The 17,702-nt window shown below is 46.8% G+C and overlaps 1 protein-coding gene across 4 annotated transcripts; it reads left to right on the top strand.

Annotated features, from left to right (window-relative positions):
• Positions 1–745: 745 nt before the first annotated feature.
• On the top strand, positions 746–17,607 carry ATRIP (ATR interacting protein). 4 transcript variants are annotated; one of them, XM_032648236.1, is made up of 13 exons: positions 746–1,102; positions 2,947–3,077; positions 3,756–3,926; positions 5,477–5,595; positions 7,198–7,355; positions 8,624–8,719; positions 9,038–9,167; positions 9,357–10,046; positions 15,639–15,775; positions 15,934–16,025; positions 16,480–16,560; positions 16,780–17,032; positions 17,446–17,607. In XM_032648236.1, the coding sequence occupies exons 1-13, from the start codon at positions 856–858 to the stop codon at positions 17,511–17,513; spliced, it is 2,373 nt and encodes a 790-aa protein (XP_032504127.1). In that variant the 5' UTR covers positions 746–855; the 3' UTR covers positions 17,514–17,607. The 4 variants fall into 4 exon arrangements, 3 of the variants coding, with proteins under 3 accessions (XP_032504127.1, XP_032504128.1, XP_032504129.1); XM_032648237.1 differs by having other exon boundaries at positions 823–1,102; positions 15,937–16,025; XR_004352143.1 differs by lacking the exon at positions 17,446–17,607 and having other exon boundaries at positions 823–1,102; positions 16,464–16,560; positions 16,780–16,922.
• The last annotated feature ends 95 nt before the right edge of the window (positions 17,608–17,702 follow it).

Here is a 17,702-nt window from a genome sequence, read left to right as displayed (position 1 = left end):
TAACTTCCACTCAACCTGTAGGACAGCCCAGGTGCTACTTCCAGGGGGCCTTCCTTAACTTCCTGAGTTTCATTCATTTCTAACCTATGACCGTCGCTTGGGCCAAAAACACTCAAGAGCTCTCAGAGAAATGAATGAATATTAACAGCCTGAGCAGTTAGTTCCCACCCCCTCCAACACAGGCACACCATTCTCAGGATCACCCCTTCTCAGACCTTTCTTTCTCCAGACCTACCTCAAAGGTACACATCCAAAGCATTTACTGTTCTCAAAGATGTGTGCTCACAACAGCTCTAGTATAACTTCTGCCCAGTCCCACTCTCCCAGACTCCTACCCAAGAGAGCCTTGGGGTATATGAGAAGTGGGTCTAGCTGGAGAACAGCGAGCTCACAAAGAGCAAACCCCTGAATGCTCCCTGACTCGATTCACATGTGCACTTGTGAAAATCAGGGCGAACTCCTCCAAGCCCAGCTGTGTACCCTAAGTGATGCCAGAGAGCGGGCGTAGAGCCACCTGCGCGGTGGGGCTGGTGAGTTAGCCCAGGTAACTCGGTTCTCTCCTCTTAGACCACCCGCCTACTGGGGTCCCAGCCGTCGGTACGAAAGCGCCAGGCGGGGTGACGCCCAGACGGGCTGGGAGCGACCGAACTCCGCAGGTACCCCGTTGAGCACCGCGGCGCGGCCTGATTACGTCATTCATCCGCGCCCACCGACTGGAAGGTGATTGGCCTGTTGGCTAGGGGGCGCGGCCCTAGCGGCTGAGGCGAGCGGCAGCGCGCGATCGGTTGGTCCAGCCCTCCGGCCTCGAGGTTACAGGCCGGACTCGGTGCCTTCGGATACCGGCTGGCGGCAGGCATGGCTGGAATCCCCGCGCCAGGCAGCAGGAGGCGGAGCGGGCCCCCGGCACCCAGTCCTGGCCCGCCGTCCAGCACTCAGCACCCTCCGAGCAAGCGGGCCCGGGGTTTCCTCACGGCCGCCCCCCCAGACCCAGAAGACCCATTCGGCGCGCACGGGGATTTCACCGCCGACGACCTGGAGGAGCTCGACACCCTCGCGTCACAGGCCCTGAGCCAGTGCCCGAACGCGGCTCCGGACGTGTCCAGTGAGTGCGCCTTTTCCCCGAGGGTGGTGCAGACCTCGCTAGACCCACTTGATGGCTGTGGCTTAAGAACCCCACGACCGCTGTTCCGGTGTCTTGAACTCACACTGCCACTTCACCTTTTAAAAATATAGGAACAGTTTGATTTAAGCAGCGGCGTGTCCCAAAAGGTCCTTTGATTTGGGGGAGAAATGTATCAGGAGTGTCAAACAGCCGATTTGGAATACCGAAAGCTAGGTTAACATTTTACTTTAGTTTCTATACTTTGGACTACTAAGGTTCTTAGTTCTTAACAGAGATCCTTGCAACACGACTACCACCACCAGCAGAATCATCACTACCTACACGTGGGGGCCCATCATTATGACAGGTTTGGGAGGCTTTAGATCTAATGAAGACCACCTTTTCCCTTGGGCCGCATGAACATAAGAGGGGCCTGGCAGAGGCAAGAGATAAAAGAGACTCATTCTTTTATACAACCAATAAATCATACTTAGGTGCCCAAACACTAGGAGCTGCAGACACTTAGCAATAAACAAAAGACAAAAGCCCCCTCCTTCATGGAGCTTACCCTCATTCTAGTGAAGTCTTGTGGGGCTCCCAGGAAGAGAAATCTCTACTTGGATGTCTTAAATGCATCTTATATTCCACACAATCATTTCCTGGAAACCCAGTCATCCACCAGCATCTCCAGCATGGTGCCTGGCGAAGCATTCAGAAAACACTCAGAACATTTGATGACCAAATGTTCTGCATGGCAATGACTAGCACCACTCTCCATCATGTAGCACAAGGCAGGCAACAGCTCCCTTTCCTTGACCATGGATCTGATTCCTTCCCAAATCCTGTAACTTTACCTTCTTCATCCATCTCTGGAATCCATCCTCTCTGCATCATCTCTGCCATCTCCCTGATCTGTGTTACCATCACCCCTCTCCAGACAATAGTCTGCTAAATTGTTCCCACATTTCCAGTTATGACTCAAGTCAGAGTTTATACCACAGCCAGAGTGATCTTTTCAAAACTAGAATCTCTGTGTCACACACAGATACACGTGAACATCCCTACTGAAAGCCTTTAATGACTTCACACTACTTCTAGTATAAAGATCAAAATCCTTAACATGGCCAGCAAGGCCCAGCATGGCCTGTCCCTTTCCCTCTCCTTCTTTGGGTTCTAGCCACACTAACCTTCCTTCATTCCTTGAATTCTCCCTGCTTCCTTACAATACAGAAACTGCACATTGCCGTTTCTTACACACTGAGTGTTCTTTCCATCTATTCCCCATCGCCACTCACCTGGTTAGTTCCTGCCTGTTCTTCAGCTCTCCATTCAGTCATCACTTACCTGGGGAAGCCTTCTATTCATCCCGTTGGATCAAAGCCCCTATTATAGGCTTTTCTATATTTGCTCTTCTCTGCAGCTCTTATAACAGTTGAAATTTTACATTTACTCTTGTGTTTTTGAGTGTCATGTAAGCTCCATGAGTGTAAGGAGTGTATCCATTTTGCTCACCATTGTACCTTTCTTTAGAGGCTAAAGCCTGGCATATTTTAGGTGCTCAGTAAATATCGTTGAATAATAGATCACTGAGTTCTGACCAGTGAGATTCCCACAGCACCTTTCAGCCTTTAGATGAGACTCTTAAAACTGGGTGCAGAATGGGGAGAGGGTGGCAGGTTCTGTTATTTCCTGAGGATTGATTCATGTTCTTATGTTGTAAAATACCTGTAGTGCTTACTAGATCTTTCTCTAATTTGCTTTCAAAAGTGATTATTTTCAGCATTGTCTGGCTAAAGTGGGAAAATGTTGGGTCCTTAAAAGTATACGGGAACTGTTTTTTACAGATGTTCATAAGGTCCCCAGATTAGATGGGATGTCAAAAAATCCTGCAAGGAAAAACAGAGAAAGTGTTCCAGTTAAAGATAATTTTGAATTAGAGTTACTTCAGGCACAGTACAAAGAGCTTAAAGAAAAGGTAAGCGATTTAACTTGTGGCTTTTGTAGTTACTTCATTCGGTTATGCATGTGTTATAAAGCATTATACAATAAAATATATAAAAGTTTTAAAACAAGAGTCCAGATTCATCCCCATGAATTGGGGGAAAGAAAGCCAGAAAATTTTGGTTGAAACTAAATCCTGAGATTCCTAACAACTAGGGCAAGAAAGGAAACACTGTAAACCATATACAAAAAGAGATACAAACTTTCTGTTGTAGCACTGAGATAAATTTATAGCCTATGTCTTATATAAGAAACAACATCATAATGGTTGCTATTTTCATTAGCAGTTTTGCAAAAAGCAAACATTCTTCATATGACTATCTATAGGTCCCTAGAAAAACCAAGAACATAATGTAGAATTTTAGTTCTGTGAAGTGTGTGACCCAGATTGTTTAATACCTCTTAGAGCCTATAGAATCTGCATGCAGAAGTGACAAGTGTGTCCTTAAACTATCTTGCTGAATATCCACTGTCCCAGGAATGGGCCTAGCAGATCACGGTGATGTCTGATTGGTACAGATATATTTTGAGCACTCTGGTCTGTTGGACATGTTTTAAATGTGTTTCTTCATCTCCCCAGCTACATGTTGAAACATGTACATATATAATTTTCCCTTACAAACTTTTCACAACATCAATTTGGGATTTACAGATGAAGGCAATGGAAGAAGAAGTGCTCATTAAAAGTGGAGAAATTAAAATTTTACGGGACTCACTGCATCAGACAGAATCCATTCTAGAGGAACAGAGAAGATCACATTTCCTTCTTGAGCAAGAGAAAACTCAAGCACTCAGTGACAAAGAAAAAGAATTCTCCAAAAAGGTGACCCAGAGCATTTGTTTTGCTTGTATGGACATCAGCTTTGCCTGCTCAATGAGTTCCTTTAGAAGCAATGACTAAAGTTGCTTATAGATCTTCCAGGAAGATTTCAACAGTTGTTTGTCTTAAATACTTTCGCTACCAACTAATTGCATGTACTTTTCTCCAGGCTCTGAGGTTTGGAAAAGGACTTAGAAGAAACTCTGCTTTGCTGTGGTAGTCTAAGTTACTAGCTCACACTTTGCAGAAACAGCTAAAATTAGTGGGGTTTTTGTTGTGTGTTTTTTTTGTTTTTTGGCAGATCAGAAACTCAGTTGACCTAGCTTAGGCCAAAAGAAAACGTATTGGCTTCCATAACTAGGTCTGGGAAAACAGGTGTGCTGGGGCCTCAAAAGACTCAAGATTTGCCACGACTCATCTTTATTGTCTGTACTATTGATAGGCTCCATCCTTATGGTAGAGGATGTGTTCTCCAGGGGCTCCTGGGCTCATATTTCATAGCTCCAGAGCAGACTGAAGACCTAGGGTTCTTTATCTCCAAGTTTTAAAATTCTGGGGAAGGCTCTAATTGGTCTAACCTGAGTCAGGTGCCTGCCTCTGAACTAGGCACTGTAATCGAGATAATAGCTCCCATTCAAATCACATATTCAAAGGTAGGAAAATGATGTTTCTTAAGGGAGGGAGATACTGTTCTGGGGAGAAAAACAGTGGGTGTCCAGTATATACCACTTTCCTTCACTTCCCAAGGCTTCAAACTTAAGGACGTGGGCCTTATTCTGCCATTACTTCATTCAGCAAACTTGGCAGTCTTTAAAGAAGCACTGACCTGTGCTCAAGACTAACAGCAGTAGTTGCCTTTCCATATACATGATGAAGAGCAATGGGTTTGCAATCAGACAAACCAGAGTTTGAATCCAGGCTTTATCATATTCAAGCAGTGGCCTCAGGGTGACGACTTATGCTCTATGACTCATTTCCCTTATCTGTTCCAGAAAATAACCAGAAGGGCTGTCGTGAGGCTTAAATGGTCCTGCCCTTGTGTCTGGTGCTGTGCCTGGGAATGGCAGCAGTTACCACTGGCCAGAACAGCAGGTCTCCCCACCCTGTACAAGGTTTTCGTAAAACTCTTCTAAATACTCAGCCCAGACCTTCAGGAAGACTTGGATTGTGCACCACTATATTCACTAAAAGGTCTACATGTTACCGTGAGATATGGTACCTTGTCAAGCTCTGTGCTGGGCATTTTACATTCACCATTCTTACTTAATACCCCCAACCAGGAAGACAGGTATTTATGTTACAGATAAGCTGGAGTTCAGAGAGGCTGAGTAAATGGTATTTGAACCCTCACAAACTACCCAGCTATAGTTCAGGTCAAAATATCTTTCTAGAATACCATGTCATCTTGCAGGAAGAAGGTGAAAGCTTGATATTTTAGGACATTTATGTCACAGCAGACTTGTTTTTCCTTTACTATCCTGAGATTTTGAAGCCCAGAGCTGTTTCTGTATATGTGATGAGGCCTCTATAAGTATGCTTCTTTTGCCTTCCAGCTCCAGTCATTGCAGTCTGAACTCCAGTTTAAAGATGCAGAGATGAATGAATTAAGGACAAAGCTTCAAAGCAGTGAACGAGCTAATAAACTAGCTGCTCCCTCCATTTCCCATGTCAGGTAATGATGGTGCTAGAGGGAGAATACAGTTTTGTATCGTTTAGTAAAAAGTCTGAATAACAATGTCAGGTTAGTCCTGAACAAAGGTCATTTAGACTCTGCCACTGGGGCATAGATGCTCTTTCCCGAAGGCCTCAAAGATGGTTTGGATGAGACTAGAATGGTTTGGGGCATCATAGCATAAAGGCCCCGCACTCTAGAAGTGCTTCCTCCCTATAGACTTTATAAACACAACACAACTCCTCGGGATGAAAAGAGGCTGGAAAGATGCTCTCCAAACTTTTGGAGTGGACCAGTCTTCATTTTTATGTAATTTGTTTCAAATAAATGATTTTGCCCCAACTGTATTTCAGTCGCAACTGCTTGGAATATTTTTTCTCATTTGCTGTCCAGCAGTCCCCACCTTTGCTGCAGATGTGATCAGCTTGTTAATAGTCCATCCTGTCCCCTGCCTGCCAAAGAAGTCTGGCACACTGTCAGGATCAGCCTTGAAATTTGAACAGTGTGGGTCAGGTCGTCTTTTTCTGGTATTAAACATTCTGCCGCTTTTGCTTATAATGGGCAGGGTGTGAAATTGAACTTTTCTTGCCTTGCGTAGCCCAGGTAAGACAGGAGAGCAGAGGGAGTCCATCCTCACCTCTTTACACCAACAGGAGGGCCTCAGCATTGTCTGATCCAATCAGAGGGTTAAGACTGCTTCTCTAACATAAAGACCCTGGCACCAAGGCACTGGCCCAGTTTCCAAGTTGCAAGACACAATACACCTTTTTGTAGACCCTCTTTCTCCTGAAAATCTTTTCATTCAGTCCCTGACTATTATAAAAGAGGTTGTTCCAAACTAGTGCTTACCAGGGGGGAGAGGAAATGAAAAAAGGCAATATAGAGGGATAGGGGAGTAAGAGGTATAAACTATTAAAGTATAAAATAAAGTACAAGGATATATTGTACAACAAAAGGAATATAGCCAATATTTTATAATAACTATAAATGGAGTATAACCTTTAAAAATTATGAATCAGGGCTTCCCTGGTGGCACAGTGCTTGAGAGTCCACCTGCCGATGCAGGGGACACGGGTTCGTGCCCCGGTCTGGGAGGATCCCACATGCCGCGGAGCGGCTGGGCCCGTGAGCCATGGCCGCTGGGCCTGCGCATCCGGAGCCTGTGCTCTGCAACAGGAGAGGCCACAACAGTGAGAGGCCCGCGTACTGCAAAAAAAAAAAAAATTATGAATCACTATAGCATTTGCTTATAACTTATATAACATTGTATAGCAACTATATTTCAATTTTAAAAAAAGAGGTTGCAAACTGAAAAGATGTTTTGGTGGAACTGGAAATAGTAATGGAGTTATAGCCAATACTTCTGGGTGATTGGAAGAAGGTGGAAGCAAATGAAAGATTTTTTTTCCAACAATTTGAATCAAAATGCCTTGAATTTTGCATTGTTGTCCTGACAAAGAATAACAAACGTGTAATAGATAAAATTTTTGGTCAAATCACCTAGATAGGAAAAGTTTAAAGTTTGTTAGAAGTTTTATAACCAGGTATTTTACATGGTGTTAGCAGAATCATTACTTTGCTTTCATAGTTAACTTTTTCCAGTCCTAGGAAAAGCCCTTCTGTGGTTATAAAGCCAGAAGCATGTTCTCCACAACTTGGAAAACCATCTTTCCCTACAAAGGAGTCTTTTAGTGCTAACATGTCCCTTCCCCACCCCTGCCAGACCGATCCAGGATATAAGTCCCTGATGGGCAAAGAGGGTAAGTCAGTCTATCCATCATCTATTGCTCTATATCAGACTACTCAAACGTGAGCCTTGAAGCATTTGAGTATTTATTTTCTCCTCATTTCTGTGGGTCAGCAGTTCTGACAGCACAGTGGGGATGGTTTGTCTCTGCGGGCACTGAAGGCTTGTAGGGGGCTGGAGGATCTATTTCAAGGTGGCTCACTCACATGTCTGGCAGTGGAATTCCTTTCCACATGTGGGCCTTTCCACAGGGCTACTTGGCTGATCTCATAACCTGGTAGATGGCTTCCTCTAGAGCTAGCAAACCCAGAGAGATAGGTGGAAGCTATCCTTTTTATGGCCTAGCCTCAAAAGTCACATAGCATCACTTCTGCCACATTCTGTTTGTTAGAAGTGAGTCATTGAGTCTGGGCCATGTTCAAGGGGAAGAAAACTAGGCTGCACCCTTTGAGGAGAAGTGTGTCAAAGAATTTACAGGCATATTTTAAAACCTCCAGTCCGCATCCATTGCCATGCCAGAAACACAGCTAGTATGCAGGAACATGGGCTCCTTTCATCGCCCAGCTGAGTCCAGACTGAGGGAATGCTACTGCTTTCTAGAGAGACAATCTAGCATTAGTAGGTTTTCACTCTGAGACTGTGCTATGCCAGTTTATCTTACAATTCAGATACATTGCCTTTCTCCTACCATCAGCCCTTTCAAGTCATTAGCATCACGCCACCCCTGAGAACTACAGCTACTAACATTTTTGATATTTAGCAACTTCAGGAGAGGTTATCGGGTGGTGTTATGAGCAGGCAGTGGAGCCCACCAGCCTGGCTGAGAGTCCCAGTCACACTTGGGAGACCTTGCTTACTGGCTTGTATGATTTGAGCAAGTCCCTTAACCTCTGTGCCTCAGTTTTCTCATGTGTAAAACAGAGCCAATGATAACACCTCCTGGTTGGGTTGCTGTGAGGAACAAGAGAGCTAGCATGTATAAAGCTCTTAGAACAGTGTCTGGCACATAATAAGAATCATATAAAATGCTTTTATATTACTGCCTGATTTTGAAGTGGGGCAAACAATTTAATTTTCTTTTCCTTTCCTTTCCTTATGCAAGTTCCTGTTTTATATGAGGAAGGCAAAGATGTGAAGGTTCTTGAGTTGCTTTGGCTCTTGTTTTGATCCAAAGTTGAAGAAGTAGAACAATGTATGTTTTAAACTCATTACATTTAAGAGTTTCTGATACACTTGTGCTTTTGTGTTCCAGTTTTGATTAACATATTATCTGTTATTCAGAGAATAAGACCCACAGTCTGGGAGATGACCCGATAAAGCAAGAACAGTCCCAGAAAAGGCTTATTGACAGCTGGATGCAGAGATCAAACACTCAAGGTACCAGAATGCCTGCTCCTTCTGCAGGAGGCCTTCCCGGGTCCAATCATCCTCTGTGATGCTGCAGTGGAATTGCCTAGGGAACTGTCCGGGGCTCAATCAGCACCCCAGGCAGTGCTTTAGAGGGTCCAAGGGAGTAGTAGTCTGTGGCTTAAGCAGAAGACTATAAAATGGAAGGGGCCAAGAGCAAGTATGCCTCCGAGCCTTCAGTACCCACAGGTGTCTCAAGGGAACTTAGTGGCAGTTTAGAGGATGGTTGGCATCATAGAAAAGCACTCTCAATGTCAGAACCTTCTACAGTCACCTTGTCTTCTGCAGGCTCCATTTTGATAAACCTTCTCCTGAAGCAGCCTTTGATCCCAGGGTCATCCCTAGGTCTGTGCCACCTCCTGAGCAGTTGTTCTGAGGCTCCTACCGGCACCCTGTTCCAGCTACCCGGGCTTGGCAGGTAAGCATAAGACTCCTAAAAAGCTTGTTTGGAAGAAGTTTCCAGGAAGCAAGTCCCTATCTGGTCCTGACCGGCCTAGGAGGTCTGCTCTGGGCAGGAAAACTAGAGAATTTAGCAGGCAGGTTGTTTGGGTCCCTTGACCTTATCTCCCTCTCACACTTGTGTGTTTTCTTTTGTGTCTGTTGCTAGTACCTTGACTGGGATTTCAAGCCTGAGGACCACAGGTTCTTGTGATGGGTCATTTCCCCTCTTGGCCCTGAGAGAAGCACAGAACCTGGCACTTACTGGACTGAATCTGGTGGCCAGGAATGAAGGCTCCTGTGACAGAGACCCAGCAGAGGGAGGCGGAAGGGCCTTCCCACTCTGCCAGCTTCCTGGAGCTGTGCACCTCCTCCCCCTGGTACAGTTCTTTATCGGCTTACACTGCCAGGCTCTGCAGGATTTGGCAGCAGCCAAGAGAAGCGGAGCGCCTGCGGACTCACCGACACATCCCTCCTGTGTGAGCTCTGGGGTAGAGGCCAGCCCCGAGGACTCACTTTGCAACCTGGAAGGCTTCTCTGTGGCTTCACTAAGCGTTCTTCAGCACCTGGTGTGCCACAGCGGAGCAGTCATTTGCCTGTTACTATCAGGAGCAGGCGCCGATTCTGCTGCTAGGGAAGGAGACCAGAGCCTGGTTGACGGACATGGTCGTGGGGATGTGACCTCAGCCCCAGGGAGGCTTGCTGGTGACCAAGGCCAGCATCCACTATTGAAGATGCTTCTTCAACTTTTGGCTTTCTCTTCTGCAGCAACAGGTCACCTTAAAGCCAGTGTCCTCAGCCAGTGCCTTAAGGTTTTGGTGAAATTAGCTGAAAATGCTTCCTTTGATTTCCTGCCCAGGTATAACGCAGCATGGGAGTTATGATTCCTTGTGGGTCTTACCCGGCCTCTTGAGGTCTGTCCTGTGGCCCCTGTATTTGTTCTCATCTTGACTCGTCCATACTGCTCAGCTCTAAGCCTCGGTTTAGGTTCTTAGCTAGAGTTCTGAAGTGATGGGAAGTGGGGCCAGGAGTTAGAAGAACCAAGGAAGTGGTTTATTTGGCTTAGTTCTGCCTCTGGATAGTAGGTAAGCAAAAGACACATGTGATAAAAGAAGGCTGCTAGTCACTATGGAAGAGTGTCCTGCCCCCGAAACAAAGGCTGAATCAAGAGGCCTTTGAACCTGGGACATGGATCAGGTGAAGACCAGATTTCACAGCCACATTGAAGTTTCGTTTGGTGGGGTTCCCTGAAGAAGCAGAGGGCGTGTGGAGGGTCTGCAGCTACAAGCTGACCTTGCTGGGCATTTGCCCATCTTCATGGTGTCCACCACTGGCATGAGCCACAGGTTACTTGCTCTTCTTAAGGTTTGTTGCAGAACACTGTTGTCATAAATTCCTAGCTTGGGATTCCAGACCCTCAACACTGGGAGGGTAAACACCACCCAGCCAATCCCCTCGTCCTGTAATCCCATCTCCCCCTCAGCATTCCACCAAGAGGCCAGTTCCTCTGTTGGATGTCCCTTAAGCCTTTTTGTCTCTGAACTCAGAATACCTGTTTGCTAAAAACACTTCTGGATCCTGGTTTCCATATGAATATATTCTGGCTTGTCTGGTGCATCCTAAAGGTGGTGCTTAGAGCTAGACACAGTGTACTGCAGAGTAGTGTGAGCAGCAAGGTAGGCGTGTTACCACCACCCAGGTGCCTGGCGGGGGGCCCAGCTCATGGTGGCTGATTGCTTCTTTTTTTATTATTGAGTCTTCTCTTTCCTTTTATTTTTTTTTAATTCCGTAGTGCTTTACAGTTTCCAAAAGTTTCACACACAATTTCATATAATCCCATAACAATGCTTTTTTAAAATCCCCTACCCCTATATTGCCCTTCCTCCCTTCCCTCTCCCCACTGGTAACCACTAGTTTGTTTTCTGTGTCTGTGAGCCTGTTTCTTTTTTGTTTTGTTCACTAGTTTGCTGTATTTTTTAGATTCCACATATGATATCATACAGTATTTGCCTTTCTGTCTGACTTATTTCACTTAGCATAATGCCCTCCAAGGCCATCCATGTTGCTGCAAATGGCAAAATTTTGTTCTTTTTTATGGCTGAGTAGTATTCCAGTGTGTGTGTGTGTGTGTGTGTGTGTGTGTGTGTACGTGTACCACATCTTCTTTATCCATTCATCTGTTGATGGACACTTAGGTTGCTTCCATACCTTGGCAATTGTAGATGACGCTGCTATGAACATTGGGGTGCATGTTTCTTTTCAAAGTAGTGTTTTTGGTTTTTTTCAGATATATACCCAGGAGTGGAATTGCTGGGTCACGTGGTACTTCTACTTTTAATTTTTTGAGAAACCCCTATACTGTTTTCCACAGTGGCTGCACCAATTTACATTCCGCCAACAGTGTAGGATGGTTCCCTTTTCTTCACATTTGTTGTGTTCTTTTTGATGATAGCCATTCTGACTCGTGTGAGGTGATATCTCATTGTGGTTTTGATTTGCATTTCCCTGATGATGAGTGATATTGAGCATCTTTTCATGTGCCTGTTGGCCATCTGGATGCCCTCTTTGGAAAAATGTCTTTTCAGTTCTGCCCGTTTTTTGATTGGGTTGTTTGTTTGATGTTGAGTTGTATGAGCTGTTTGTATATGTTGGATATTAACCCCTTATCGGTCATATCACTTACAGTTATCTTCTCCCATTCAACAGGTTGTGTTTTCATTTTGTCGATGGTTTCCTTTGTTGTGCAAAACGTTTTAAATTTAATTAGGTCCCATTTGTTTATTTTTGCTTTTGTTTCCTTTGCTTTAGGAGATGGGTCCAAAAAAAAAAAATTTGCTGCTATTTATGTCAAAGAGTGTTCTGCCTATGTTTTCCTCTAGGAGTTTGATAGTAGCTGGTCTTCCCTTTAGGTCTTTAATCCATTTTGAGTTTATTTCTGTATATGGTGTTAGAGAATGTTCTAATTTCATTGTCTTACAAGTAGCTGTCCAGTTTCCCCAGCACCACTTATTGAAGAGACTGTCTTTTCTCCACTGTATAGTCTTGCCTCCTTTGTTACAGATTAAATGACCTTAGGTATGTAGGTTTATTTCTGGGCTTTCTTTTCAGTTCCGTTGATCTATGTGTCTGTTTTTGCACCAGTACCATACTGTTTTTTTTTTGTTTTTTTTTTTTTTGTGGTACGCGGGCCTCTCACTGTCACGGCCTCTCCCGTCAAGGAGCACAGGCTCCGGACACGCAGGCTCAGCGGCCATGGCTCACGGGCCCAGCCGCTCCGCGGCATGTGGGATCCTCCCAGACCGGGGCACGAACCCGCGTCCCCTGCATCGGCAGGCGGACTCTCAACCACTGCACCACCAGGGAAGCCCCATACTGTTTTGACTACTGTAGCGTTGTAGTATAGTCTGAAGTCAGGAAGTATGATTCCTCAAGCTCTGTTCTTCTTTTTCAAGATTATTTTGGCTGTTTCAGGGTCTTTCATGTTTCCATATAAATTTAAAATTTTATTCTAGGTTCTGTGAAAAATGCCATTGGTAACTTGATAACAATTGCACTGAATCTGTAGATTGCCTTGGGTAGTATAGGCATTTTGACAGTATTGATTCTTCCAATCCAAGAACAGGGTATATCTTGCCGTTTATGTCATCTTCAATTCCTTTCATCAGTGTCTTATAGTTTTTGGAGTACAGGCCTTTTGCCTCCTTAGGTAGGTTTATTCTTAGGTGTTTTATTCTTTTTGATGCAATGGTAAATGGGATTGTTTCCTTAATTTCTCTTTCTGATAGCTCATTGCTAGTGTATAGAAATGCAACAGATTTCCGTATATTAATTTTGTATCCTGCAACTTTACCAAATTCATTGATGAGCTCTAGTAGTTTTCTGGTGGCACCTGTAGGATTTATGTATAGTATAATGTCATCTGCAGACAGTGAGAGTTTTATTTCTTCCTTGCCAATTTGGATTCCTTTTTATTTCTTTTTCTTCTGATTGCTGTGGTTAGGACTTCCAAAACTATGTTGAATAAAAGTGGTGAGAGTGCTCATCCTTGTCTTCTTCCTGATCTTAGAGGAAATGCTTTCAGCTTTTCACCAATGAGTATGATTTTTTTTTTTAATTTTATTTATTTATTTATTTGGGCTGCATTGGGTCTTAGTTGTGGTATGTGAGATCTTCGTTGAGGCATGCGAGATCTTTAGTTGCAACGCATGGTCTCTTCATTGTGGCACGCGGACTTCTCTCTAGTTGTGGCATGTGGGTTTTCTCTTCTCTAGTTGTGCGTGCAGGGTCCAGAGTGTGTGGACTCTGTAGTTGTGGTGCGCAGGCTCCAGACTGTGTGGGCTCTGTAGTTTGCAGCATGTGGGCTCTCTGAGGCACACAAGCTTAGTTGCCCCGAGGCACATGGGATCTTAGTTCCCCGACCAGGGATCGAACCTGCGTCCCCTGCTTTGGAAGGTGGATTCTTTACCACTGGACCACCAGGAAAGTCCCTACCAATATGATGTTAGCTGTGGGTTTTTCATATATGGCCTTCATTATGTTGAGGTATGTTCCCCTCTATGCCTACTTTCTGGAGTTTTTCTCTTAAATGGATGTTGAACTTTGTCAAAAGCTTTTTCTGCATCTATTGAGATGATCACATGGTTTTTATTCTTCAGTTTGTTAATGTGGTGTATCACATTGATTGATATGTGGATATTGAAAAATCTTTGCATCCCTGTTTCTTACTTTTTAAATGAATGAATTCCAGGAACCACATTTTTAGCAGTTCTCTTGGTAGATATATCATCATTCTATTCCTGTTGAGCTTGTCCACAATCAAAAAACAGCCATTTAATGGGTGCTTACTGCAGGCCAGACACAGATGCCTTCTGTTCACTAGCTTGGATGGCACCCTCAGAGCCCTGTTGTCTTCACGCCCAGTGCAGAGCCTGGCTCACTGTGAGCACTCAGTGTTTGTTGAATGAATAAACCCCATGTTGAGGTAGGGAAACTTGTCTGAAACCCCAGAGGGAATATGCTAGATCAGCCAGTTAGGCTCCTGAATCATTGTTCTTGATCACTGTCTGATGCCACCTCCCACACAGTGCTTCTCTGAATTCCTTCATGCTTGCAGGCTGAACCCCATTACCACACAGCTTCTTGTTCACCTTGAAGTAAAAGCCAGGGACAGGTGCTACCAAGGCTCCATAGCAGTATACGATACAACATGAGCAGCCAGGCAGGCTGTGATCTCCTATGAAAGGCACCACTGCCCACCCAGGCTTGAGGGCACATCATCCCCTCAGACTCTTGTCTTCCCACTGCATCTGTTTTAGGGGCAGGTCCAGCATAGCTCCCCAGGTACTGGCATGGCAGGCGCTTTTGAACAAAAAGTTCTCATCCCCAGCTCAGCCAGGGCAGCATGACTTATTTATTGTGCATTTAGGGGCTGTGCCAAAAAAAAATTTTTTCATTTAAAAAGGCGGCTCTGATGCTGTCAAAAATAATTTGGAAACCACTGTGTTGTATACAAAGATGGATTTTTTTAGTTTCAGGGGCCACTTCTGGCCTAATAATGAAATTAGGTAGTAACCGGTTAAATTCCAGTTTCCCACAAAGTTCCACACTCCCTGGTGACTAGAAACATTCAGCTTGTCTCTCATACAGGATTTGCTCTAAAATGAGTTTGCCCCAAAAAGACCTTGCTTCCTAATGGTGTACAAGGAATATTCTTAACCCTCGGTGCCGTGTGCATGAAAAGGGACATACCCGCAGAACTGCCCCTCCCCCCACCCACGAGGCTGTGTGGGTTGAGCAAAAAGCAGTGCTTGTCTTTGGACTCGGTTCCTTGGTAATGAATGCGCCATCCCTTTGCCCCCAAGACCAGGGGGAGAGTGCCCAAGCCCCTCACCATGCACACCCTGAGTGTGTACCTTCTCATACGTGGCGGCAGAGGAGCTGGTGTTTCCCGACAAGTGGGGAAAATGAAGTCTTCCTTGCCCAGCGAGTGGTCTCATAAGATCCAACCATAGCCAAGTCCACATTGTTGCTGCTGATGCCTGGCCAGTCCTCTGGTGGTGGGCACAGGATGTTTCTCTCACACTCAAGTTGAACCTGCCTCCCTGTTTGGGAGCAGAGGCAGGAAGGAGCCCAAGAGCAGTGCGGAGGCCGGCACCCAAGGTCCAGGGGGGCACCTCGTATTTGCTGGGTGGCACTGTGCCAGGTAAGGGCCTGTCATCTCTAAGGGATGACAGGCCCTGTCCCTCACAGCAGTCCCACAGTGAAGGGTAGTACCCACTCGTTCACCTGAAACAAGTATCAGCAAGTAGGGTGGCATTTGAACTCAGGTCTGTCTGAATCGAGTCTCCTTTTTACTGGCCTCTTCAATTTCCTGTTGCCTATCGTGAAAGGTGAGGGTGAGTTATGGGGTTGGGTTGGAGGTGTCACGTCTCTCTGGGGCCCTGTGTTTCAGGTTCCAGTGCGTGTTCCGGGTGCTGCCACAGTGCCTGCGCCCAGAGACACCCCTGCCTAGTGTGCTGCTGACTATTGAGCTCCTGTCCCTCCTGGTGGACCATGAGAAGCTTGCACCTCAGCTCTGCTCCCACCCGGGTAAAGCAGGCCGGGGGCGCGCGTCTGGACTCCTGCAGCTTGGAGGGAAGGGTGGTGGCAGGGGCAGGTCCAGGGCCTCCTGAGGGCTTCTGCAGCTTGTACCTCAGGCACTGGGTGAGAAGGCGGATCCTGAGTGAGAGGTGGTGTGTTCTTTCCAGAAGGCTGCCTCCTGCTGCTGCTGTACATGTACATCACATCGAGGCCTGACAAAGCCGCCTCGGAGACACAGTGGCTTCAGCTGGAACAAGAGGTAAAGACACCAGAGCCCCTTTTGTGCTGCTCACCACCCCACCCCACCCCACCCCACCCCATCCCACGTAAGAGCCACTCTTCTCCTTCCTCTGGGAATTAAAGGAAGCTTTAATTCATTTTGGTAACACGTTGAGCCACTAGCAAGGTAAACTCATTTGGGGGGTTCCATACTACACAGATACAGTACAGTCGGAGCCCAGGGTATCCTGGGACTTGGCAAAGTTGCCTGGTGGCTGGAGGTGGGCACGGAGGCAGGTGGGTCAGTGGTGAGACACAGGTGTTGGTCCTGAGTGTCTCCTGGGAAGGTCCCAAAACACTACCACCTCTTGGATCCCATTAGTGCAGACAAGCAGTTGCTGAGGCAACTGGAGCTCTTGTAGAAGGCTGAGAAAGCCCTCACTGTGACCAGGGCCTCACTGTGCCATGGATGGGACAGTCTGTTCTTGTTCTAGGCTGTGTGGCTCCTGGCTAAGCTTGCTGTGCAGAGCCCCTCCTCCCCAGTCACTGGTTCCAGCTGCCAGTGCAACGTGGAGGTGAGTGCCGGGGGCAGGCAGGGGCCGACAGTGGGCAGCTCTGCTGGTGAATGACAGGGCCCCCTGAAAGCATCCCATGCTCCTTCACCAGGGCTAGACCCTGGTGCCACTGTTCAGAACCGTCCTCACCCGGGTGGCTAGGAAAGATGCTGCCCAGCTAAGCAGGTTGTCAGGGTGCAGGGACCACCTGACCTGACCTCAGCCCGTGCCCTCCCTCAGGTAGTCAGAGCACTCACGGTGATGCTGCACAGACAGTGGCTGACTGTGCGGAGGGCAGGGGGCGCCCCGAGGACTGACCAGCAGAAGCGGACGGTGCGGTGTCTGCGCGATACAGTGCTGCTGCTGCACGGTCTGTCCCAAAAGGACAAGCTTTTCACTGTGCACTGCGTGGAGGTCCTGCATCAGTACGACCAGGTGATGCCAGGGGTCAGCATGCTGATTCGAGGGCTTCCTGACGTGACAGGCTGTGAAGGTGAGCCTGCAGGAGGGCCCCTCCCTGCCCCAGCCCACATGTGGAGTTTGCCCTGAAGTTCATGGACAAATCAGACTACCTGGCCTTAGGTCAGCACCGCTCCATCCACACAGCCTTTGCCGGCACGGGGGCCATTTTTTTTTCTTCCCTGTCCGGTTCTTCTCTCAGCATATCAGCCTGCCTTTTGCTCATACCTACTGAGTCGGCCTGGCAGAGCCACGGTTTTTCCAGAAACATCCCTGTCTGAATTGCCTTTGTATTATTTTGCTTGCAGTAGCTGAGGGAGCAAGGCCTGGGCGTGGAAGGGACTGCTTAGTTCCTGTGGGCCTGGTGGGGAGGAGAGGTGGGACCTTCCCCAGTCCCAGCACCTTCAGGCAGGACTTCACCACAGAACCCTCTTGTTTTTGGCTCAGAGGCAGCCCTGGATGATCTCTGTGCCGCGGAGGCTGATGTGGACGACCCCGAGATGGACTGTGGCTGAGGCCTGTGAGCATCGAGCCACATGGTGGCACCAACACCACCACTTTCCTTACCTCATCCCCTGATTAAAAGCAGTGACTGGCTGTTAAAGAAAAGGCCAGCCTTATGTTTCCTGAGTCTGATCTGTGACGGCTAAGTGGGAGGGACAGAGCAGGAGGAGGACCCAGGGAAGGCTGAGATCCTTCTTCCT

This window comes from Phocoena sinus, chromosome 11, assembly GCF_008692025.1.
Source record: "Phocoena sinus isolate mPhoSin1 chromosome 11, mPhoSin1.pri, whole genome shotgun sequence".
Lineage (NCBI taxonomy): Eukaryota > Metazoa > Chordata > Mammalia > Artiodactyla > Phocoenidae > Phocoena > Phocoena sinus.
Note: the sequence above shows the minus strand (reverse complement) of the source record. Positions and strands in the feature narration are given on the sequence as shown.

What these genes read in the sequence shown, in the direction of transcription:
- ATRIP (XM_032648236.1), top strand. Translation starts at nt 856, where the DNA reads ATGGCTGGAATCCCCGCGCCAGGCAGCAGGAGGCGGAGCGGGCCCCCG. An exon ending in AAAAAGAATTCTCCAAAAAG is followed by an intron (nt 3,927 to 5,476) that starts GTGACCCAGAGC and finishes TTTGCCTTCCAG; the next exon opens with CTCCAGTCATTGCAGTCTGA. An exon ending in CCCTCCATTTCCCATGTCAG is followed by an intron (nt 5,596 to 7,197) that starts GTAATGATGGTG and finishes AACTTTTTCCAG; the next exon opens with TCCTAGGAAAAGCCCTTCTG.